At 45.5% G+C, this 25132-nt stretch overlaps 1 protein-coding gene across 1 annotated transcript; it reads left to right on the top strand.

Moving 5' to 3' along the window:
• Positions 1-5485: 5485 nt before the first annotated feature.
• LOC135825885 (uncharacterized) lies at positions 5486-6887 on the top strand. Its single transcript, XM_065338522.1, has 2 exons — positions 5486-5630; positions 6332-6887. The coding sequence occupies exons 1-2, from the start codon at positions 5513-5515 to the stop codon at positions 6877-6879; spliced, it is 666 nt and encodes a 221-aa protein (XP_065194594.1). The 5' UTR covers positions 5486-5512; the 3' UTR covers positions 6880-6887.
• Positions 6888-25132: the final 18245 nt, after the last annotated feature.

Below are 25132 nucleotides of genomic sequence, written 5' to 3'. Positions count from 1 at the left end.
TACTTTATTAACAATGTAGGCGATGGAGACGATGCAAGAAACAACCTAAAGGGTAAGGAAAAATACATGTAAGAAGAAAAAAGGCAATGGAAAAAAAGATGATTCGAACAAGTTTTCGTACAACACTCTTCAGGAATCACCGTTGTACTAAAGAACAAAATGAGAACAAAGGAAATAATATAACAAGAAGGGAGAAGGTGAGCTGAGTGAGTGCGAAGGTGTGCGCGTGAGTCGAGATTGTGTGCGTCCGTCTCCTTATAACAAGTCTTCAGTATACAATCATTTGGTTTCTAGTACTGACTGTTGTGGTACTTATTCTGATTCCTGTTTCTCTGTTTTGTGCCGTGCTCGTCATGGTTATCTTTTGCAGTTACAAGTTTTGGGAGCTGTTTGTCAGCGCATTCATAAGCCGAATTTGTGTGTCCAGAAAGATAGTGTTATTACCCTAAAATTGTTCAAATAATGTTCTTTTGTGTAGTGTGGCAACGTTGTTGCCACTTGTGCCTAAATGTGTTTCGTCACCTTCTTGTTTATTATTGTTATTATTATCATTCGTTCTCACTTTTTTGTTTTTGTTGCTGATACACACTTGTCACGCTTAGTTCTTACTTGTATACCCTTGTTTTCTGCACACTTTTGCGAGAAATCGCACCGCGATATTCCAGTGCTGTCATTGTATCGTGTCACCCTAACTTGATTGCTATTATTTCCTTTGTTCTCATTTTGTTCTTTAGTACAACGGTGATTCCTTAAGAGTGTTGTACGAAATCTTGTTCGAATCATCTTTTTTTTTCCATTGCCCTTTTTCTTCTTACATGTATTTTTAATACTCATGAAAAGGACACACTTCAGGCTCACAACTGTTTACATGTATTTTTCCTTACCCTTTAGGTTGTTTCTTGCATCGTCTCCATCGCTTACATTGTAAATAAAGTAATCCAAATGTCGCTTCAGCTCGTCCTACTTATTGCCATATTAAAATAATAATAATAATAATTTTAATATAGCTATGAATAGGATGAAGGCCGCAGACATCACGCAACTACGTTACTTGTTTGACATGTATTACTGTGTATTTTATAACAAAAATATTACTGAAAATCCAGAATCGATTTTCTCTTTCCTATCATCTGTGGGAAAAAAATACGGAACTAAGGATCCGAAAAACTCTAGTGGTTTTATTGCACTTGTTTCCCACAGACTTATGGTCTTCTTACGGGAGCCCCTAGAAAGGTGAAGCATGACCGAACAAATGGGCGATTATCTGTACAAGAGCGAACAGTGGAAGGCAGCATATTCCACCGATCAGAACCTATGTAGCCAAGACGAGAAAAAACAGCTTTAGTGTGGGCAGAAGGCAAGGCCAGAGAAAAAGAGATTTGGGACCTAGTGACGGCAGTAGTATGTGCACTGGAAGAGCGGGTATGGAAAATTTCTTTTATGCTGCCTGGGAAGCTTGATGAGCCGTCACGAACCATACGGCGAAACGTATGTCGTGTGAAACAACTTGTTTTGTAGTCAACTAGTCCATCACAATGTCATGCATGAGGAGTACTGTAGGAGTTTGGCTTTCGGCTTGTACAATTCGTTTTCGCAAAGCTTCCCCTTTCTTTACTTATCTTTGATATTTATGACCCACCCAAGTTGGGTGGTGTGCTGCTTTGCTGCTTCGAATTGTAGTTAGACCGCTTTGTCAAATATCGTACTGGTCTCGTCATCGTCCAGTAACAATCGACATTCTTTGTTCCGTTGGGACTGTAGCTTTTGCTAGTTTTCGTTGCGCTTGCCTTCCCCTCTTTGGTCTTTCCATAACCTTAAACCTTCCAAGTTGGAAGGCTGTCGGTTAGCGCTACTGAGATGTGTTGAAACTAGGTGTCAGGACGTCGAATGTCTCAGTACTGTTGTCAGTTTTGTGCCTAGTTATTGCACTTTCTGACTGTATATAGTCCAGTTACAGTGATGGAAAGTTACTCTTAACTCGTATCCTTATGTCCTTTTCCTTTCTACATTTATTTATGGCTCAACATCCGAGTTTCAAATAATAATAATCTGGCCATAACGCATGTTTCACTGCCAGAAGTCGTCTTCATATAAGGAGGCAGATATGCCTGTTTGTGTTGTACGACTTTAAATAAATCCAACCGACCAACCAACGCCTGCATCAACACATAATTATGAATAATAAAGTTGAGAAGAAGTAGCGACGACCGGGCCATTATGGAATCCAATACACCACACCACCCCATTGCGCTCTTGGCCGATCCAAACTCTGCACTCACATCACCATAACCACAGCGAGGACAATTTAGATACATGTATAAACATGTAGATTGATATCGACAATGACCCACCAGACAGCTGTTTCGCTCCTCCTGAGCTCATCAGTGGAGGCATACGATGTTGAATGAAAGAATAATAATAATAATAATACTTCCTCCGCGTCATCGAAATTGTCGCAGTTTGACTTTTGATTATAATTATAACGGTTTATTTACTCACCAGCACTCGTACCAGAGGCAAGGAATCGGACAAAGGCGATACTGGCCCAACACTAAAACCAGGCTCATGTTCCTACAGTGCATCTTGAAAATCAGGCTTCCATAATTTTCAGACAGGCTTAAGTTACAAAACACTGCGGCACTAAGACTGACCCAAACTGGAGTATACAATGGTTGTGGTGGGTTTCCACTTCTAGGAAGCATGGATTTCTTTTAGGGGTGAAACGATTAGTTCGAATCGTCGAGTATTCGTTCGAAAATTTCAAACGAGCGAGTATTCGAAATTTTGCACTCGATCGTTTTTTTTGTTTTTGTTTTTTTTTTTAATATTGGCGTTCTATTTTTCAAACAACTTCTGTTGTACCGCTCATCGACTGGTATCATCAAGAGTAGATCTACATGAAAACCATTTTCATGTAATCTTGGTATCATGCCTTTGAGTCAGTATTTTTTGACTTGGACGATGTGATCACCACGGCAAGTAACGCTAGTTTGTTATGAGATAATGAAAGTACTGGTGAAAATCGTTACTTTACACTCTGTACAAGACGTTGGCGACTTTTGTTCTATGTCCACAGATAATTTCTTCCGAATTGGTCGAGAACTCACAAATCTAGCGCTTTTGAATTTTGATAAATACTCGAAGTAATCGGATACTCGATCGAATATTATGAACGAGTGATCGATTGGTCAAAATAGATACTCGTTTCACCCCTGCTTTTTATATTAATGTACTTTGTCAGTCTTATGAGATGTGCATCTAAGAACATGTTGAAGGAATGCAGCGAGACAGTTTACGACAGGTTACCATTTCAGCTGGACTCTTTGGAAACAAACCAGGTAGATCTTCAGCTCAACTTGTAGCGAATCAGATGATGCTGGGATTACACCGGCTCTTGTAGAAGTCAGATGTCGAATGACGTGGGATTTGCTGATGCCGATCTAGATTGAGATCGAATTCATACGGATCTTCAGCAAAAGACTGCTGAAGATGGTGTTGGTGTTGGGTTTCGATGATTGTCATTGTACGTTTGTTATTATTATTATTATTATTATTATTTATTCTTCTTTTACTAGGGAATTCCCAACAGGCGTCAGCGCCTTTTTACAGGGAACCCTAGGTATAATTTGATGGATGAGCGAAATTCAGCTGGTGAACTAGACATGCGGCAAGCCGGTGGAAGTGTATTCCACCTGGCAGCGCCCAAATAAGAAATTGCACTAAAGCCATATCGGGTGTTAGCGGGGGGCAGAACAAGAGCAGCAGAGACTTGGCCACGGGTGGTGGCTGCAGTGCGAGCACCATGGGCGCGCAAGGTAAAGCGGTCTCGCAGAAGAGGACTAGCAAGTCCATTCAGGCAGCGGTAAACAAATACATAGGTTTTGAAGTTGAGGCGTTTCTCAAGGGCGTACAAGTTAGTATGACTGTATAGAAGAGTGGTGGGAGTCATTCTATCCAACGAAAATATTCTCTCTAATGCTACGCGGCTGGCAGTAAGAAGCTTGTCATATAGGGCTTGTGATAAGCAATGAATATATGCAGTGCTGCCAAACTCAAATGTGGACTGAATGATCGATAAATAGAAAAGTCGTTTGCCAAAAATGCTGATATTCTGCTTTGCGTGGACAAATGCTCCAACCTTCCTATTGACATTTGCACATACTGCATCCACTTGGGTTGAGAAAGACAGATGTTCGTCAACCAGTATTCCTAAGTACCGAGCGTAAGCAGATGGGACTATGGAAGTGCCCCGGCAGTTGACTGCGGTGCCAGGTGGCAGCTCCGTGCTCGGTCGCCTGAGCAGGACAAACTGAGTCTTGGACGGGTTTAACACCAATCCCTTCTGATCTAGGTAGCGGTCCAGAGCGGCAAGGTCAGCACTCAGCTGGGTTGTGATGATCTGGATGGACTTGTGCCTGATATAGAGTGTGATATCATCGGCATAAAGTTGATTTAATGCATGTTGGAAGCACTGTGGTGCGTCACGGGTGTAAATGCAAAATAGCAATGGGCCGAGTTTGTTGAACACACATGCTGTGTTGTGCGTGCTTGCATGTGTGTGTGCTTGCGTGTGTGTGTGTGTGTGTGTGTGTGTGTGTGTGTGTATGCGTGTGTGTGTGTATGTGCATGCGTGTGTGTGTATGTGCATGCATGTGTGTGTGTGCATGCATGTGTGTGTGTGTGTGTGTCCCATATGGTGCAGTGGTATGTGCAGTCGATTTCCAATCGAGAGGTTGCGGGTCCAATTCCCGACGATTATGGTCACACGCATCTTTCTTCTCTTTTTCATTCTCCTAGCTCTTCTTTCATTCTCCTGGGTGGTTACCAACAGCCAGTATATGCTGGAGTATGTGGCTTGGTGGGTGTATTTCGAAAAAGAAAAAAATGAAAAATAGGGATTCACTGGCCAGAAGAAGTCACTTCAATCAGCTGTCTGGTGGATAAGAAGGCTAAAAATAGTGGCGGTCAATTCTTCAGCCTTGCAAGCTGTTGAATGGTGCAATGCCAGCACAAGTTGCTATGTCTTACATATCTGTTCGCTATCATCGCTTCCGCGATGGGCAGGTCTGAGGTCTGAGGTGTGTGTGTGTGCGTGCGTGTGCGTGTGCGGCAGTGTCTGCCATTGCTGCTCAGGCGACTCCTCCGCCGCCGCGTGTGCGGCTCGCCCTCTATTGCTGCAAGGCCCACTGTGGGGCCTGTGGCCGGTGCTGCCGCTCTACTCATGGATTCCAAACAGGGAGTCGTAAAATACCGGGAGGCGACACGAGATGCACAACCGCGTCGGATGATTGCCTCAGCTCGGGCACGAGTGCTGAGACCTCACGCGCTGCATGGCGAGGGACTTCCCATGAGGTCAAAGCGGCGCAGGTCATGCAAAAGGACGCGTTCGCTGTTTGGTCCAACAAATTTGAAAACTCAATAAAATTATCCTGCACACAACGAATCCAGTGTCAGCAGTTCGTTTTGTTTTTCAAAGTAATAATACTTTGTGCCTTGGCCTTCGAAGTAAAGGATGATGGAGCTTGACAGAGATGACTGCCAAAGTGATGAGTCCACCGTGGAAGATGTAGATGACGCCACGTATTCACTTGGTGACCTGAGTTGTGGGGATGTTCAGCTGTGGGCTACAGGTGAGATTCTTTCGTTTGCATGTTTTTGTCTCTTCCTTGTGGACACGAATGTATAATCTGTAGCATACCTAAGTGCCCGAACTGACCCGATAAATTAGATGGTCGACACCATCCTTTTCATCCTAGTCTGCCCACGATGCATTGTCTGTTCACTGTGACAGGATATTTATTGAAGTCCTGAAAATTTACGTGTATACCTAGTATGTATCATCACCGTAGATGATGTAAACCTCCATCCTCAAACCATACTTTGTCTATGTGCAGATCGATGTAAGAGTGGTAGTGCCATCATGGTGTACAGGCCTATGGAAGGTGCAGTGATCCATGGAATTTGCAAACTGCTGACAATGAGACAGGCGAGTGTTACTGAGGCGACGGAGTCATTCCTGCATGTTATTACGACACAGTTACACAAGGCATCAGGTACTGCAAATCTGCTACGCCAGGAAGTGTGCCAGCTGAAGGCATGCAAGGGTGCTGATATTTCGCAAGCATGGCAACAAATGCTATCCGTCATCGCAACAGCTATTCCCGAAGTGAAAATCAATTGTGAAGGTCAGTGCGTTTTGCATGCACGTTGGAAAAAATTGGCTTCTGACTAGGTATGCAGACTAGGTATGCAAACGCTGGCTTTTGAATACTAGTACAGTCTCTGCAACCACCAGTCCTTATATGTTGTCTTTTTCTTTTCTCTTCTTCAGATTTGGAAGTTACATCTGCAGTGCTAGCGAATCTGATAAGCTACCTGCATGCCACGGCTGCCGCTGCTATCAGGAAAGCGTCAATAGCACCATCCAAAGCTGCTGAAGCCATCCCCGAACCGGTGATTGACAATTTGTCTCACCTTGCTGAAAAGTACCATGGTGGTTGGTGCTTGGTGGCCGTGCGGCGTGAGCTGGAAGGAGCAAGGTGTCGCAACGACAACTTGCTGCAGCTTATACCTTTATTTGGCAAGGATGCCGTGACAAGCCTTCAGCCTTGTTTGGAGAATTTTGGAGCCATTCTCCAAACATCTGAGCATCAAGCGTTGCCCAGAAATGACCAACCGCTCCGTGACCATGGCTATGCAGCACCCATAGCTGCAACACAGCATGAAGAGCAGAAGCATACGTTTGTACTTGTGCCTGCTGCATGCTCCTTGTTTCACCAGCTTAATTTAATAACCCATTCCCAGTTCCCCAGCATGCTCAACACACACAAGCAACACGCTCTGTATAAGACAAAATACGACACAGATAAAAACAACTGAACCAGTGATATGTGAATTTTGCGCTTGTGTGTGCACGAGCATGCATGTGTGTGTGTGTGTGTGTGTGTGTGTGTGTGTGTGTGTGTGTGTGTGTGTGTGTGTGTGTGTTTGTATGTCTTCGTGCGGTAGTTGGTAGTAGCGGCAGCCGTGAGAGGAATTGTTTCCCATGATAAGCCAGATCCATAGCTGCTGGAGATGGCTCTCTCGAACGTGGTCCCGCTCGTCGTTCTATATTGTCGGCCCCGTAAGGGGACACGTGACCGTAATGGCAGTGTTTACCAGGACCAGGACCAGGTGTGTATGTATGTGTGCTTGTGTGTATGCTACTGTGATAAGCGGTACAAGCAGTATACAGGATATTGACGGGTATTCACCTTGAGTGCATTCGCCGATAGTGTGACTTTCGTCGCAGAGAACTTTGCTCAGTCGGTGAGGCGACTCGGCCTTACGTTTCCTGAAGGCAATGTGTTCAGAACAGTTATGAACAGCTATGAACAGTTAAGAAATGACAAATATTGTTTGCAGTTCATGGGCCATATAGATGTGAAACACTTTGAATGCAGAAGAATGAGGATAGTGGCATCAAATACTGCATGGATTCTGTTTGATATGCTACTTTTTTTTCCCTTCCATGGAAAGGTGAGTACATCGTCGAACTTCATCTCGAAACTTCACACAAACCTAGAATGGAACTTGGACAACATGAAGGGGCCATGGGCATGGTGTGTTTAGTGGAGAACTATTTCGAAAACAGGGTGTCATTCGCATTGACTCAATTCAAATTTGAGTACATTTCGTGAATAACTTACCTTGACATTCCGTCGTCTCCAAAGCAGTGAACTTCCTAAAAAAAATTAAAAGCCACGGCTCAACCTAAGGTAATGCGTGGTACGTATCAGAAACAACCAGCTTTCGCTCTGGAGATCCAGAATAGCCTCGAAGCATATAGCAAAAACAATTGAGAAAAAGAAGATGACGACGACGTTTCAATCACGCTTCAAATTTCGCGGGTCGAGTGCGGCAATCCTCGGATCGTGAAATGTGTGGCGTGTCGCCTCCCGGTATTTTACGACTCCCTGATTCCAAATCCATAGCTGCCGGAGATGGCTCTCTCCTCGTGCCGATTGAACATGGTCCCTGATCTCTCGGCAAACTGCCGACTTTCTGCCGTCGCGCGTCGTTTTCCATGTTGTCGGCCCCGCGAGGGGACACGTGACCGTAATGGCAGTGTTTACCAGGACCAGGACCAGGTCCGTGTGTGTGCGTGTGTGTGTGTGTGTGTGTGTGCGTGTGTGTTCTTGCACCAACTTGCCATGTTCCTGCAGCATTTCCGGATGATGATAACAGCACTGGACTGGTGATCAATGCAATGACCGGCACACTCGAGTGTGACAGAGGCTACACTAACTGTTCTGCACCTCCGTGCACCAACGGCAGAGGCAATAATGCCACCACAACACAAACGATGGTCAATGGAACTGCTCTGAGGAGCAATCTTCTGAGATGTGAAGAATTCTGTAAGTAGTGACAATACCCAATTTTCAAAACTTTCTCCAATTGCTTCGATTTTGGTCTCATTCGATTCTCCTGGGCATAGGCAGCGTGCAAGACTTTAGTATTATTCCCGTAGCTATGCAGAAGACGTTACTTCAGTAACGTCTGGCGCTAGCCAGGGTCCACACAGCTTTAATTCCCGTAGCTATGCAGAAGACGTTACTTCAGTAACGTCTGGCGCTAGCCAGGGTCCACACAGCTTTAATTCCCGTAGCTATGCAGAAGACGTTACTTCAGTAACGTCTGGCGCTAGCCAGGGTCCACACAGCTTTAATTTGGTATTTGTGTGTTTGTTTGTTTGTGTGTTTGTGTCACGCCTGGCGCTATCCCGTATCTGTCCCGTACCGTACCGAACCATCAAACACAGCTGTCCACATACAGCTGGCCGCAATATTCAAATACTAGTAGTGCTTTCAAACGCAAGATCATAACGTGAAGCAACTTGGAGGAATGGTATGAATGCGAAGTGTATGGGGGAATGCATGTGGGGCGATAGTGCGGGTTCGAATCCCAGGAAATGCCTGAAAAAAATAGGAGAATTGAAAAATTTATAACATCCCTATGCTTTTTTTGCCGTCATCAAGGCGGTAGACGGTGTCGTATTACCCTCGATCGTACCTGTCCCGTACCTATCCCGTACCGTACCGTACCATCAAAGACGGCTGACCACAATGCATATTCAAATAGGACTTTCAAATGCAAGATCATAACGTGAAGCAACTAACTTGGAAGAATTGTATGCGAAGTGTATCGGGTGGTGCATGCAGGGCGCGCGATAGTGTGGGTTCGAATCCCAGGTTATGTCTTAAAAAAGGAATTTTTAAAGAATTTATAACATCCCTATGCTTCCTTTTGTCTAGGTCATCAAGGCAAAAAAGCATAGCGTAGGGCCCTGAGCTTCCAAGCTCTCTCGTTTGGTGTTTGTTTGTTTGTGTGTTTGTGTCACGCCTGGCGCTATCCCGTATTTGTCCCGTACCGTACTATCAAACACAGCTGGCCACATACAGGTGGCCGAAATATTCAATTTTTTTTTGAACTCAAACCATGCCTCTTGTACGGGCAAAACATAAAATAAAGACAATCAATGATTAGATCGAGCGCACGCAGTGATGATCATGTACAATGTCATTAATGACACTTGACAGATAATAATAATAATAATAATAATTTGTCTCTTTCCCTCAAAACCAGTTAATAATAATAATAATATTAACTGGTTTGAGGGAAAGAGACAAACGGGAAAAGTCTGAAGAAAAAATTGACTGTCACCACCAGGACCCGAACCAGGGACCTTCGCTTGTAGCCAGCGATGCTCTAACCACTGAGCTATGGTGTAGTCGTCATCCCAGCAGAGGCCGTTCAACATTTTCTTCAGACTTCGTAACTCACACTTCCTATGAATCCACACAGGCGGGTGGGACGCAGCCCTCACTGTAACCCACACACTTCACGTACAAACTAGCACGCGGGGAGCCCCAAGTCATAAAATATTGACTGGTTTGAGGGAAAGAGACAAACGGGAAAAGTCTGAAGAAAAAATATACTGTCACCACCAGGACTCGAACCAGGGACCTTCGCTTGTAGCCAGCGATGCTCTAACCACTGAGCTATGGTGTAGTCGTCATCCCAGCAGAGGCCGTTCGAATAATAATAATAATAATAATAATTTGAAACTCGGATGTTGAGCCATAAATAAATGTAAAAGAGAAAAGGACATATGGATACGAGTTAAGAGTAACTCTCCATCACTGTAACATAATACTATATACAGTCAGAAAGTGCAATAACTAGGCACAAAACTGACAGAGTACTGAGACATGCGACGTCCTGACACCTAACTTCAACACATCTCCGTAGCGCTAACCGACAGCCTTCCAACTTGGAAGGTTCAAGGTTATGGAAAGACCAAAGAGGGGAAGGCAAGCGCAACGAAAACAAGCAAAAGCTATAGTCCCAAAGGAACAAAGAATGTCGATTGTTACTGGACGATGACGAGACCAGTACGATATTTGACAAAGCGGTCTAACTACAATTCGAAACAGCAAAGCAGCACACCACCCAACTTGGATGGGTCATAAATATCATAGATAAGTAAAGAAAGGGAAGCTTTGCGAAAACGAATTGTACAAGCCGAAAGCCAAACTCCTACAGTACTCCTCATGCATGACATTGTGATGGACTAGTTGACTACAAAACAAGTTGTTTCACACGACGTACGTTTCGCCGTATGGTTCGTGACGGCTCATCAGGTGTGCAATTTGAAACTCGGATGTTGAGCCATAAATAAATGTAAAATAGAAAAGGACATATGGATACGAGTTAAGAGTAACTCTCCATCACTGTAACATGATAATATATACAGTCAGAAAGTGCAATAACTAGGCACAAAACTGACAGAGTACTGAGACATGCGACGTCCTGACACCTAACTTCAGCACATCTCCGTCGTGTGAAACAACTTGTTTTGTAGTCAACTAGCCCATCACAATGTCATGCATGAGGAGTACTGTAGGAGTTTGGCTTTCGGCTTGTACAATGCGTTTTCGCAAAGCTTCCCTTTCTTTACTTATCTTTGATATTTATGACCCACCCAAGTTTGGTGGTGTGCTGCTTTGCTGTTTCGAATTGTAGTTAGACCGCTTTGTCAAATATCGTACTGGTCTCGTCATCGTCCAGTAACAATCGACATTCTTTGTTCCTTTGGGACTATAGCTTTTGCTCGTTTTCGTTGCGCTTGCCTTCCCCTCTTTGGTCTTTCCATAACCTTGAACCTTCCAAGTTGGAAGGCTGTCGGTTAGCGCTACGGAGATGTGTTGAAGTTAGGTGTCAGGACGTCGCATGTCTCAGTACTCTGTCAGTTTTGTGCCTAGTTATTGCACTTTCTGACTGTATATAGTATCATGTTACAGTGATGGAGAGTTACTCTTAACTCGTATCCATATGTCCTTGTCTCTTTTACAATAATAATAATAATAATAACAATAATCATTGCATTCCCAACTCATCACAACCACGCGCTCTTCAGCCGAACCATACAGACACCAGCAAGGACACTTCCGTTGAGAGATAATGATTATTGCTCCACGCCTCTAGACAGCTGTTTCGCTCCCTGTCGGAGCTCATCAGTAGAGGGTGATAATGATGATAATGGAGGAATGATCATTCTTATACACCAGAAATGGCGCAAGTGCGCGCTTTCCACATATATCAATGGCATATGCAAGCTGCTAAAATGGTAAAGTGTGAGAACAGCGACAAATAATCATAGTACGCGCTCATTGGTGGAGAAACACACCACACAGGCGACGAAAATCTTACGTGGAATACTGATACCAAAGGAAAGTACATGTATGTTGTTTATTATTATGATGTTGCAATGTCCATGTATGCAGGCCAGGCGAGACTCACCGCCGAGATCCCCAACGCGACAGGTTCGGTTGCCGTTCAGGATTCACACCGACCTGTCCGCCCGTCAACAGGATGGACAGCGGGAGGCCCCACTGATGCCGATGTCGATGCACACCAGGAAACTTGTAGTCGTGAGTGTGATACTAACAGGTCCACCGGCAACCACTGACAAACGAAAGGCCAGCTGGGGCATTCACTCCAGACCAAGCATCCCTGACTGGAGTGAATGCCCCAGCTGGCCTCTCGTTTGTCAGTGGTTGCCGATGGACCTGTTAGTATCACACTCACGACTACAAGTTTCCTGGTGTGCATCGACATCGGCATCAGTGGGGCCTCCCGCTGTCCATCCTGTTGACGGGCGGACAGGTCGGTGTGAATCCTGAACGGCAACCGAACCTGTCGCGTTGGGGGATCTCGGCGGTGAGTCTCGCCTGGCCTGCATACATGGACATTGCAACATCATAATAATAAACAACATACATGTACTTTCCTTTGGCATCAGTATTCCGCGTAAGATTTTCGTCGCCTGTGTGGTGTGTTTCTCCACCAATGAGCGCGTACTATGATTATTTATCGCTGTTCTCACACTTTACCATTTTAGCAGCTTGCATATGCCATTGATATATGTGGAAAGCGCGCACTTGCGCCATTTCTGGTGTATAAGAATGATCATTCCTCCATTATCATCATTATCATCCTCTACGGATGAGCTCCGACAGGGAGCGAAACAGCTGTCTAGAGGCGTGGAGCAATAATCATTATCTCTCAACGGAAGTGTCCTTGCTGGTGTCTGTATGGTTCGGCTGAAGAGCGCGTGGTTGTGATGAGTTGGGAATGCAATGAATTGAAAATATGGCCGAAAGCTCTGTCGCAATATTTAATAACAATAATAATAATAATAAGACGCAACTCACTGCAGAATACAAAAAGAGATTACATTTGCTTCTTAACAGTGGATTGAATGCGCGAAACATGATCAAGGCCATCAATACGTATGCTCTGCCGGTTATGACATATAGTTATGGAATCGTAAATTGGACCGAGGCTGAAATCAAGACCACAGATCGAGCGACAAGATCAGCCTTGACTGCGTCTGGATTTCACCACCCCAAAGCCTCAGTCAACAGGCTCTACATGAAGAGGGGAGATGGAGGCCGGGGCTTGGTCTCTTGTGAGGATATGCACGGCCGGAGCATGTGTGGCCTGGCCCGCTACATGAGTACCAGCCCAATAGACAGAATAAGCCTGCTTTATCAGTATCATCAACAAAAACCTACAACAAAAAGCCACTCAATAACTGCAAAGGCCGCTAAGTTCCTGTCGAGTTTGGATCTGCCAGCAGCTGGACCAGCTTTACCCAATAAGCATACCATTAAACAAGCGTGTGCCGAGCGAAAATCCAAAACACTTTCCACTATGCCGCTGCATGGGAGGTATTGGAGCCGATTGGAGGAGAATCACCTAGATAAGGAGCTTACCTTCATGTGGTTGAAATCAAGGACACTGAAACCTTCAACTGAAGGCATGATTATGGCAGCACAAGACCAATCCCTCAAAACGAAAAATTACCAATACGCCATAATGAAGTCAATTGCTCGAACTGATGCCAATTGCAGGCTTTGCAAGGGCAGCTTAGAAACAATTGACCACATTGTCAGTGCCTGCCCAGTTCTTGCTCGGACCAGTAACATTGAACGACATAACCGGATAGTAAAATATGTGCACTTCGAAATGTGTAGAGCACGAGATCTACCTACTGGTGCTTCACGCTTCGACCACCAGCTTAAAGCATTGGTCAAAAGTGATCGGTATCGCCTCTATTGGGAGTATTCGGTCCCAACTGACCTGAAACTATCAGCAAACAGGCCCGATCTGCTCCTTGTTGATGACAAGGAACGCGTCGCCTACATTATAGACATCAGCGTTCCTGGTGAGAACAACATCAATAAGAAAATGGCTGAAAAGCGCTCGAAATATTATGACTTGAAGCGGGAGATTTCCAGGATTTGGTCCCTCACCCAGGTTGACGTAGTCCCTGTGGTTGTCGGTGCCCTGGGAGGCTTGGTGGGAGAGACTTCTCAATGCCTTCGGACTGTGCAGGGAGGAGATCTGGCTATTGTGCAACAGGAGGCTATCCAAGGTTCGATTAAAATACTGAGAACTATCCTTAACATGTAGATGCACCTCTGCTGCGTTTGCGTGTTCAATAGCTAAGAGACTTGAATAACGACTGATAAAGACTGCTATTTCCTTTGTTACTCCCTTCATTGGTTGATGTACTTTGCCCGGCTGTCGCTGCAAATTCTTTATTATTGTTTTGATGTTGGAGTTCGGATTGAGTTTCTTTTCTTTCCTTTCTTCCTCTTCCTTCCCCTATTTCTTGTCCCTTTGGTTTAGCTTTTTATTTTTTCACTTTATTTTTGCTGTCCCACCTATGGAAATATTTCCCGGTGGGTCTGGCTTATCGCCTTCGAAAGAAGTGAATAAAGGAGACATAATAATGTAAGCCTCAAGCTGAGATTCTTGCTTCAGCAACAACAAGTGCTGCCGAGTCTGAGGCCATTGTTGGTAAGAATGCCTTGCGTGCACCACGCAAGCACATCAGCGCTGAACGGACCAGTGCAAAGCCAATCTGGCAGCGGATGGCAGCTAGGGTGATGCTGTATGACTCCCCAGTCTTGGCAGCGAGGAGAGAGGCGATGCGTTTGTAGAGCGAAGCACCATGCTTTCCCATGCCTCCGGTGGTAGAGAAGATGGCGGGGACAAAGCTGGAATGCTCCACCTCCCTCAGGCGCTGCTCATACGCACGACGCTTAGCCTTTTCATGACGGACATAGGTAGCAGCAAGTGAGTTGGAACGGTTCGAAGACGCATGGGGGTCGAACACCCGTACATCAATGTAGGTGCGTTTGAACCGTCCTCCCCAAATGCCACTAGCCACGACGTCTAGGCGTACCTGGTCGTCAGCAATAGCAGTGCGATAACGGAGTTGCTCTCCGGAGAGTGGCTGGAGGTGTGGCTCAACTGCCACCTGATGGGCCACCCGCCTGAGCAGACGAGCAGTGAGGTCCCTCACCTCGTTGTGACGAATGGACGGAAATCCACCCGTCGGACACGAGAGGGAGTGAGACACAGTGAACTGCTGCCCAAACGCACACAGTGATGGTAGCCGGACGGGCAGCCAGTTGAAGCGAAGGCAAACAGCATCCCGAAACTCCAACTTCGTCAGGGTGAAGCCATGGCGTTGAAGGGGTCGGCACGTGAGCCAGCTTGAGGCACCCGGTTCCGAAGCCAGAGCGATCACTCGCTGCAGCTCTGAACTGGCGGAGGAAGAGAAGGCCTGGGCTGCTGCGCGAATTGACTAACCGGCTGTCGCCATCACGCGCTTCTTGGCAGCGCGAAATATTCAAATAGGGCTTTTCAGGCGGCGTTTACACGGAGACAAAACGAAACGGAACGAAAACGGGCTGGCCTCGAATCGTTTTCAAACCGTTTACACGAGTACGGCAAATCGTTTTAAACCGTTTACACGAAAACGAGAAACGGGCGATCAGGCTGGAGTTAGCACGTGCTGGCTTTGCGCAAAGGCGGGAAGTAACACGTTAGTTGGAGTTGGTACGTGCTGGTGGTCGCAAAGGTCAGGTATTTTCCGCGAAATATAGTCCCACGCGGAATTATTATTATTATTATTATTATTAGACACAATCTCATAGCATGTGACAAGCATAGCTAATGCAGGGACAGAATCCCCTGAGACAAGGGCGTTGAGCCAGCCACGGCAATAGTAAGCTAGGAAAACAAAGCAAATATGAATTAAAGCAGAAAATGAATGGAAAATTACAAAGAAAAACGATTAACGGAAGTGAGCACTATCAAAATTCGTGCATCACCCAGGTATTCGAGAATGTTCTTCGATGATAATTAGTGCGTCTAGTTCAGTTGTGATAGTAGATCTTTAAACTGACCAATAGAAGAACAAGTTTTCAGACCGTATGGTAATGATAACCAATGAGAGTAGCCGGAAAACAAAGGGGACTTTAGATACTGGGCGTACTTAACAAGAGGCAGGATGAGCGCGTTACGGGTTGAGCTTGTCGAAAACCAATTGTACTTCATCATGTGTGAAGGGGTTTTATGAAGAAATATTTTATGAACCAGTGTACAGAGATGGTGCTTATGACGAACGGAGAGAGGAGAAGTGTGTGCAAGTCGATAAAGGGCGCACACTTCTCCTCTCTCCGTTCGTGGTTTCCATGACCGCGCTCCGTTTCCAATCGTTTTCACTGTTTTCACCGTTTACACGAGAACGAAAACGTTTTGAAAACGTTTTGAAAACGTTTCAAAACACTTTGAAGTGCGTTTCCATTTCGTTCCGCTTAGGTATCGTTTTCGGGCGTTGTCGTGTAAACGATAGTAGTAAACGCAACGATTTCGTTCCGTTTAGGTCCTACTTCGTTGTCGTGTAAACGGAAATCGTTTTCAATCGTTGTCGTGTAAACGCAGCCTCAAACGCAAGATCATAACTTTTTTTGGTCCCATCGGCCCCTTCATATTTGTGCAGCTTCACTGTTGAGCTTTCGATGTAAAACAATAATAACAAGGATAAGAATAACGTGAAGCAACTTGGAAGAATGAGTATGAATGCGAAGTGTATGCGGGAATGCATGTAGGGCGATAGTGCGGGTTCGAATCCCAGGTTATGCATGAAAAAAAGAGGAGAATTGAAAATTTATAACATCCTTATGCTTTTTTTTGCCCTAGTAATCAAAGCGGTAGACGGCGTCGTATTACCCTCGACCGTACTTGTCCCGTACCTGTCCCGCACCGCACCATCAAAGACGGTTGGCCACAATGCATATTCAAATAGGGCTTTCAAATGCAAGATCATAACGTGAAGCAACTTGGAAGAATTAATATGTATGCAAAGTGTATCGGGGCCTTTCGGGGTATGCATGCAGGGCGATAGTGCGGTTTCGAATCCCAGGTTATGTCTTTAAAAAAAAGAGAAGTTTAGAAGAATAAATAACATCTCTATGCTTTTTTTGTCTAGGTCATCAAGGCAAAAAAGCATAGCGTAGGGCCCTGAGCTTCCAATCTCTCTCGTTCAAATCCTCCCAGCTATTTTTGAGTTATAGTGATTTGAAGTGCGCCAAGTTGAACTTTCGCTGGAAACAGAAATGAATGGGAGTGATGGTAGAATGGAGAAAATTTTAAGATGACTGCACAGTCAGTGCATGCAGTGCAGTGTGCAGTACACATGCCTCATCACTCGAACTGCGCGGACAGAGACTAGGATATTGCGTACTTTGGTCAAATTCGCTCGTAGTGGGAAACGAAAGCGTCTCACCACCTTATATTCAAATGCTCAGTAGTGTTTCGACACTGAAGACAATGGAATGGTCTGCGACGCTGCGACCCGACCAAAACAACCTAAATTCATACCCTGAGAAAGCTGTGAGCGTAGAGCTCCTAAATTTTGTTGTATGGAGACGGGACTTCAGGTCTCAAGGGCACGAACAACTCCTCTTCCGGATAAAACAATACACTCAACAATTCTACAATTTGACCTGGCCATGCCGAAAAGCACTGTGATGTCGGATTCTCCCATTGGAAGTGTAACGGAATCTCAGCCATTCCGTTCCCCGGGACGCAGGACACAAAGGACAAGACTTGTTTGTTTTACATTATCTATATTGACATTACGGAAATGGAGACAACACTCAAAGGGACGAACAAGAAGACTGACAAACGGACTCTCCACTACAACATCGCGCATGCTCATATCACACATGCACGCGACTAGACGAGACAGTGTAGTATCCCTGCCCGACCAATACGGAAGCAGTACGGAACTAATACGGAGCTTTGCCTGATGTATATTTAGTGTATCTCCGTATGTAAGCGTACGTCGTCTGCTGCATAAAAGCGGCTGCGCATTTCTGTTTTGAGGAAGATTAGATTAGATAGCAACGAAAGCTAACTCGAAGAAGAGATTTTGATAATAACGAACTATTCAACCTCCAGGTTTGCACCGGAGAGAAAGTTATTTTGCCGCTTCTTCTTTCACTAATAATTATATCTCAGGTGTGTACCTGAAAGAAGTAGAATAAAACGAACTCTTGTTGATTTTACCGCGCCTACCACTCGGCCACCCATTACATTGGTGGCAGCTGTGTATTTTGAAATAAAACAACGTGATTCGACCCCAGACCCCCATGGCTCAACCCGCTGCAGCTCCGTGCGACGAATTAAGATGAGAATCATGTTTCTTGCCTTCCTGGGCTTTGCCCTGCTTATTAGCCTGCAGCACAGTCAGGGTACTAGCATAGATCACCCTTCTCTACGCCCCGCACACACTGGAGACTCCGATGGTGATTCCAAGCGACCCGCTTCCTTCATGTATACTACCGGTGGTGATGGCGAAGCTGATGAGGACGACAACAGGCAGGCTGCTGCCCAAGACAAGGAGGGTATTTCCCAAGACCAGCAGCGTTTGATTTTCGCCGGCACGCAGTCGGAAGCAGGAGCCCACTTTTCACTTGGTACTTCGCCTCCGTGGTGGGATGCAGATTTTCGTCAACACTATTCCTGGCTAGACCATCACTCTTTACGTCGCGCAAAGCGATGCTATCGACAATGTGAAGACCACGTTTCAAGACGAGGAGGGAGGTCAATCAGGTTATTTGTCTGACGCCGAGCTAGCCGCTCTGAGTGACCGGCTCAACCAAGATGAAGATAAAACCTGGCTTGCCGTCCGCCGTAGCTCCAGCCGCCGCCGTGGTTACTAACGCTGATTCTAGGTATGGCATTTTCTTTCCTCTCTTCCTTCAGTCTCCCTGTTCTTTTCAGTCTTCCTTTATGCGAGTGGGTGAATCCAGTTTGGTTTGGTAGGCGTCTGATCATGGTGAGCCACGGTTTACCCAGCTAACGTGGGACAATGTGTGTGACAACGCCCCTTATAGTTATAGTGTATTCAGTTCGGTTTTTGAACTGCGATGTTCCTGGCGGGTCGTGCCAGCGTTGTGCAGCAAGAGTGCTGTGGATTTTCAGGTCCTATTTGGAGGACAGTTCTTTCTCCTTTTGACCCCGTGAGATCGTGTGAACCTGGTGTGCTTCTACTTTATGATTTGTTATCAGTTTATTTCTTCTGTCTACTCTAAACGTTATCATTTCCGATATAATTCGCCATCTTCCGGTTGACGCTGTGTTCGTAACTCTTCACTAATTTTTTGAAAATCACGAGGGCGTGATTATCTGTAGGAAGGGAGGGTGTAGTATCCCCCTGCCCGACCAATACGGAAGCAGTACGGAACTAATACGGAGCTTTGCCTGATGTATATTTAGTGTATCTCCGTATGTAAGCGTACGTCGTCTGCTGCATAAAAGCGGCTGCGCATTTCTGTTTTGAGGAAGATTAGATTAGATAGCAACGAAAGCTAACTCGAAAAAGAGATTTTGATAATAACGAACTATTCAACCTCCAGGTTTGCACCGGAGAGAAAGTTATTTTGCCGCTTCTTCTTTCACTAATAGTTATATCTCAGGTGTGTACCTGAAAGAAGTAGAATAAAACGAACTCTTGTTGATTTTACCGCGCCTACCACTCGGCTACCCATTACAACAGTTTGGGGAATGCCATCACACAGGAAAACAACACATCATTTCACAACACCTGCCCCCTTGATGACATTCCACAAAATAATAAACCGACACCACGTTCCACATGCACAACAGCAAACTGAGGAACCACAGCAGGACAGAAAAACGAAAACCAACCATCAACCTAGAGCCGACGCTCTAAAATAATATCCGGGCCACGAAGCAGGGCCAAACAAAAACCTAGAGCCAACGCTCTACAACCAGGCCACGCCACACAAGGCCAACCGAAACACGGGAGCCGAAGCTCCAACAAAATAATAACATGCGCACAGCCGCACGAAATAAATCTACAACAAAACAATGGAGAACAACAGAACGAAAAGAAGAGCAACAGACCGACAACAACCAAACTGAAACAACACAGCAACAAGCAACGAACTGAACAGAGAGGGAACAACACAGCGAGCAAGACAACAAGACGAATAACAAGGACGACACACAGTCGGTGACGCCAGACTCGTCCACTGTCCTCTGGCGAGCCACGGCCACACGCTCCGTCGCGGTTCCTGCCGTCTCAGGCTCCAGTCCACAGTGACTGTTCTAGTCCATCACCTTCTCTGACTCCTCTCCGCGTCGTCTTCCGCTCCCACCAGCTCTTCACCTCCTCCGCTCCCACGCTCTGTTTACTTCAAAGTAACAGTCACTTCGTTGTTGACGCCGACAAACAGACTCACTACAAACTAACTCATCCTCTGCGTCCCGGGTTTCGGCACCACGTTGTAACGGAATCTCAGCCATTCCGTTCCCCGGGACGCAGGACACAAAGGACAAGACTTGTTTGTTTTACATTATTTATATTGACATTACGGAAATGGAGACAACACTCAAAGGGACGAACAAGAAGACTGAGAAAAGGACTCTCGACTAGGAACTTTTTCTCATGAAATCAGCGTCTGGGTGCGAGGGAGTAAAGTCACTACTGTAAGGGTCTTTGGTTATTAACAGGGAGCCCTACACATACGTATGTGTAGGGCTCCCTGGTTATTAAAGAATTTGTTTTTTACTCCTAAACTTTTTTCTGATAACACCATGCTTCCAGCATGTTTTGGTGATGGCATGGTCCAAATTATTTTTTTCTGCTACATGGAACTACGTACCAAACTCCGTGTTAAGGTGGCTCACGCCTATTTCAAAAAAATTAACGATTGCTCTGAAAATTTGGTGGGCGGTTGCTCTTAGGTAGTGTATGCAAATGGCGAGTTAAAAAACGGGGTCTCAATGCTAACTTTTGAGATATAGGCGATGACAATTTCACTAAATTGTCAAATTTGTACAGGATTTGTGATGTATAGCGGACGGGTATTTCATCAAGAACCTGATTTACAATCTTCCTCATTTTTGGTTATTGAATGGACTAACTGTGTACATGCCAATGAGAAAATAAAACACATATGCTTCAATGCTCAATTTCGCCATATAGGCGCAGAATGCCTTTTTGATAAGTTTGCTTTGGTGCATGTACATGCACACCTACATATCCCATGTACATGTCCATATACATCTACCCTTCTCTACTAGCCCACCCTAACCCTGCAATACACATTGACATACGTGTACACACACATACCACACACATACCACACACATACCACACACAAACACACACACACGCATACATGCAAACACACACACACACACACACACACGCATACATGCAAGCACACACACACACACACACACACACCTGTCCTGTCGAGCCACTACCACTAGGGTCACGTGGGCCCCGGAGGGGCAGCAGAGAAGAGAGAAAGAGCACGCCACCCGGTGGCGCTCCAGACACACACGCACACACACACACACACACACACACACACACACACACACACACACACACACACACACACACACACCTTTGGACCTTTGGATGACCTGTCTTTTCCGAGCCTCATTGCATTGCACAAATTGTCTGTTGGCATCCATGCTGTGTGTTTTTGTGCAGCGGAATGTCAATCTACGATAGTCCCTATGCCAACTGCGAGGTCAACGGCCTCTATAACGAAGTCTATGTAAAGCGTCCCCTCAAAAACACTGAAAGTAGCACCAGAAACTACAGCAACAGATACATAATCAGGATTTTCCCTAAAGCCTCACTCGGTGGCCGATGGGATGATAAAGGCGATTTCAACTCTAGCGCTAGTCGGAGGAGAAGGCGAAATGGGAGCAGCAGTGAGCTAAGCATGACTTGGTACTAGGCATGCATGTGATGCACCATGCTCAGTGAACCCTCGCAGTACTACACTCAAGCAAAGTCTCCGGCTAGCTGTATGCTCAGTCTATACATTCTTCATCTTATCTTTTTTTTCTTTCCTTTTTTTATGTTTTACTGCCAGAAGTCGTCTTCATAATTATAACGAGTCAGATATGCCTGTTTGTTGTACGGCCCCAAATAAATCCAACCAACCACTAAAACCAACACAGTACACCGGACAATAACCAGATATAAATAATTTATACCTCACTCCATATTCACCCACATACAATTGGCCATCTACATAAGTGGTGAATATTGCTGAATATTCACCGCTTATATTCACCACTTACCTCATATTCACCATTTATATTCACCACTTTACATTTGTACTGTAAAGAGAGCAGTCCTCGGTGCTGCGCTCGATTCCTCTTCAGTCAGCGCACCGGAGCTGTCGAGTGCCCTAGAAAATGTCTACGCTAACTTCCATAGACAGGACTTTTCTGAGTACAAAATGAAATTAATGAAATTCCTTGCTTGCCATTGCCGCTGGATCCGCATGTGACCAGGTGCTGACAGTGAGCATCTTCACAGACGGAGCGTTCCAGCGAGCAAACAAGGTTTTGGACGCTCAACATGTCAATGGCCCGATGATTGCGGATTAAGCGGCAAGCCAGGAATTTCGTTTGTACTCAGGACAGCCCTGTTCAAGGACTTTAGCGTAGAATTTTTCTAGGGCACACAACAGCTCCGAAGCGCTGCCTAAAAAGAATAGAAGTGAGGGTAGAACCGCTTGGATCGCTGTTACAAACCGACTCCCGAATTGGCGTGATGATCGCGGATTGGTCAAATCTTCGAGTGAAACGAAACCTCTCTCTGATTGGTCAAATCTTCGCGTGAAACGAAACCTCTCTCTGATTGGTCAAATCTTCGCGTGAAACGAAACCTCTCTGACGATTGGCTTCCGCCACAAAACTGCACGAGCGTGTTCTCCATGGTGATTGGCACGAGCGTGTTCTCCAAGGTCGTCACCTCCCATGCCACATGCACCAGTACGTGTACACGATCGATTGAACAAGATTCTGAACACGCCGCCCTCCGATTCAGGCAAGAACACGCCAGTCGGTCTGAAGGCTCAGTGAAGCAACAACGACTTACGCTAGTTCTGCGTACATGTACATGTATGACCAACAGGACTCGTTTGTTGGGTTTTAGGGACGAGAGGGTGAATATGGAGAGGTATAAGTCTAATATTACCTTCAGCCTCGTGAATATGGGCGAATATTCACTAGTTATACAAACCTCCGCTTCGCCTCGGTTTGTATACTAGTGAATATTCGCCCATATTCACTCGGCTTCAGGTAATATTATAATAAAGCCCATAACAGACGGCCAATGGGACATGCTTATAGACCATTAGTTCACTCCCACCCACCTCACCGAATCCACAGTTGAAATGTGGAAACTGGATGGCTTTTCCAGGAAGCGGCAAATGAAGAATTCAGCGGTGCAAGGTTGCTCGACTCTTCATCGAGTACCCTGCAAGAAGATGCCAGCCGATATCATCTGTTGTCATAGAGAAGATTATTCAATTCTTCCCAAGGGTTTCCACTTCTGCTACTCTGCACTGCACTTTTTTTCTTTTCTTTTTTTACTAGAATCACGTAAACCCGTCATGTGTGAGCCATGAATAAGGGGCACTGCGGGCAAGTGAGTTTGCTGCCTGAAGGCGAACATATCAGCAACACTAACTCTCACCATACTTTGGTCCTTTCCCGGCCTTGTTTTCTTGCCTAAGTCGACTCTGGCTAATCAGAGCCCACACTGGCCTGAGAAGCGAAATTTTGCCTCGTGTACATCACGTTCTTTCTGTAATATGCTTCCCACAATTTTTGCGTTAAACATGCTTGCCACAATTATGCATTAGACCTCGCCTTTGCTCTTTCAGCTTCCTGAACCGTTACGGCCGTTATCACACTGCGTTTGTTTGAGTCGCGTTTGCGTCTGCGTTTGCGTTTGAGACTGGAAAACGCAAGACGTGATATCATACTTTATACCCAGCTCATATCAACCCCCACTAATTCCTGTGATCTATAACTGGTGAATATATCTCCATATTCACCACTTTAACTTGGGGTGTATACTTTGCTATATTACCCACTTAGAGGTTGTAACTTTTCAACTTTCAAGGGACTTCAAGGGATTTCAAGGGACAAGGGACTCGAATGCAATGCTACCTACACATAATAGTATGCTATAGTACATGTATACTGGGATACTAAAATAGCTATTTCGGACCAGTATTTCAGGCCAAAAACGAAGCTAGGTATAAATAGAATAAACACCTCTGTCTTGTGTTTATGGGAATATAAACACTGTCTATAAAAACCTCGGCTACGCCTTGGTTTTTATAGCAGTGTTTATATTCCCATAAACACTACGACATCGGTGTTTATTCTATACATACTTGCGATTTTCAGCGTTTGCGTCAAAATCTGTGCGCGCGCGTGAGAAAATACAAAAATGTGGGGAATCGATCTCGAGGTGGCCGTGGATGTTGAATTTATTTTCCTGAGATCAAGAAGTGTTCTGTTTCTGCTCCTATGTCCTTTGTCAGTGGTGCTGGAGGAATGGGAGTCGATGGGAAGACTGCAGCCATTGCGTTGCCTGTGTTGGGGTGGCAGTTCCGTTGTTGAGGCACATCGTCCAGCTAGGCTAGCCACCGCCAACTAGTCAGCGCAACCTCAGCCACAAGCTCGCATCAGCTCCATGCCTCGCGAATCCAAAATCAATCAATCAGTACATGTAGTAGAAGTACCCTCGCCCGCCTCAGCAACTAGATGGAAATGAAGATTTGAAAAGCACACTTGACAATCAGTTGAAAACACTCAAAAACAATGCAGGGAGTGCTGCGATAAAGAAAGTCCGATCTGCGTTTACGCGATTCGGTGTTGACCACCACCCCCCCCCCCCCTGGTTTGTGTCTGCGTCTGCAGCTGTGCATCTGGAAACCAACGCGCTCGCGATAACGTCACGTGATGGCATTTCCTAGGCGACCGTCAAAAACCGAAGAAAACGCAGACGCAAACGCGACTTTTGAACGCAGTGTGATAAGGGCCTAAGCTGTTTTTGATCACATTATGCCGCTTTCTTTCTCCTAACGGTTTTTCTTTTCCTCTCTGTGCATCTGACATAATGTTTCAATAGAAAACAAATAGGCATCACTCGTTTTCGACTATATGCTCTTGCGTCGCCGATAGTTTGCGATGAATTTCTGAGAAGTTGTCCAATTTTATGACTTTGCGTACCCAGACACCATGCATGATGCGTTAGTACGGTTACACAGCTGTAAAAACTATTGCGTTATTCCACTGGAAATGAGTTCTCTGAGCTTGCCGCGCGCGCCTACAACTTCGAGAAGCTCCGGTTTCTCCTTCCCCTTGG

This window comes from Sycon ciliatum, chromosome 10, assembly GCF_964019385.1.
Source record: "Sycon ciliatum chromosome 10, ocSycCili1.1, whole genome shotgun sequence".
NCBI classification, from domain to species: Eukaryota; Metazoa; Porifera; class Calcarea; order Leucosolenida; family Sycettidae; genus Sycon; species Sycon ciliatum.
This window is presented reverse-complemented; position numbering and strand designations above follow the sequence as displayed.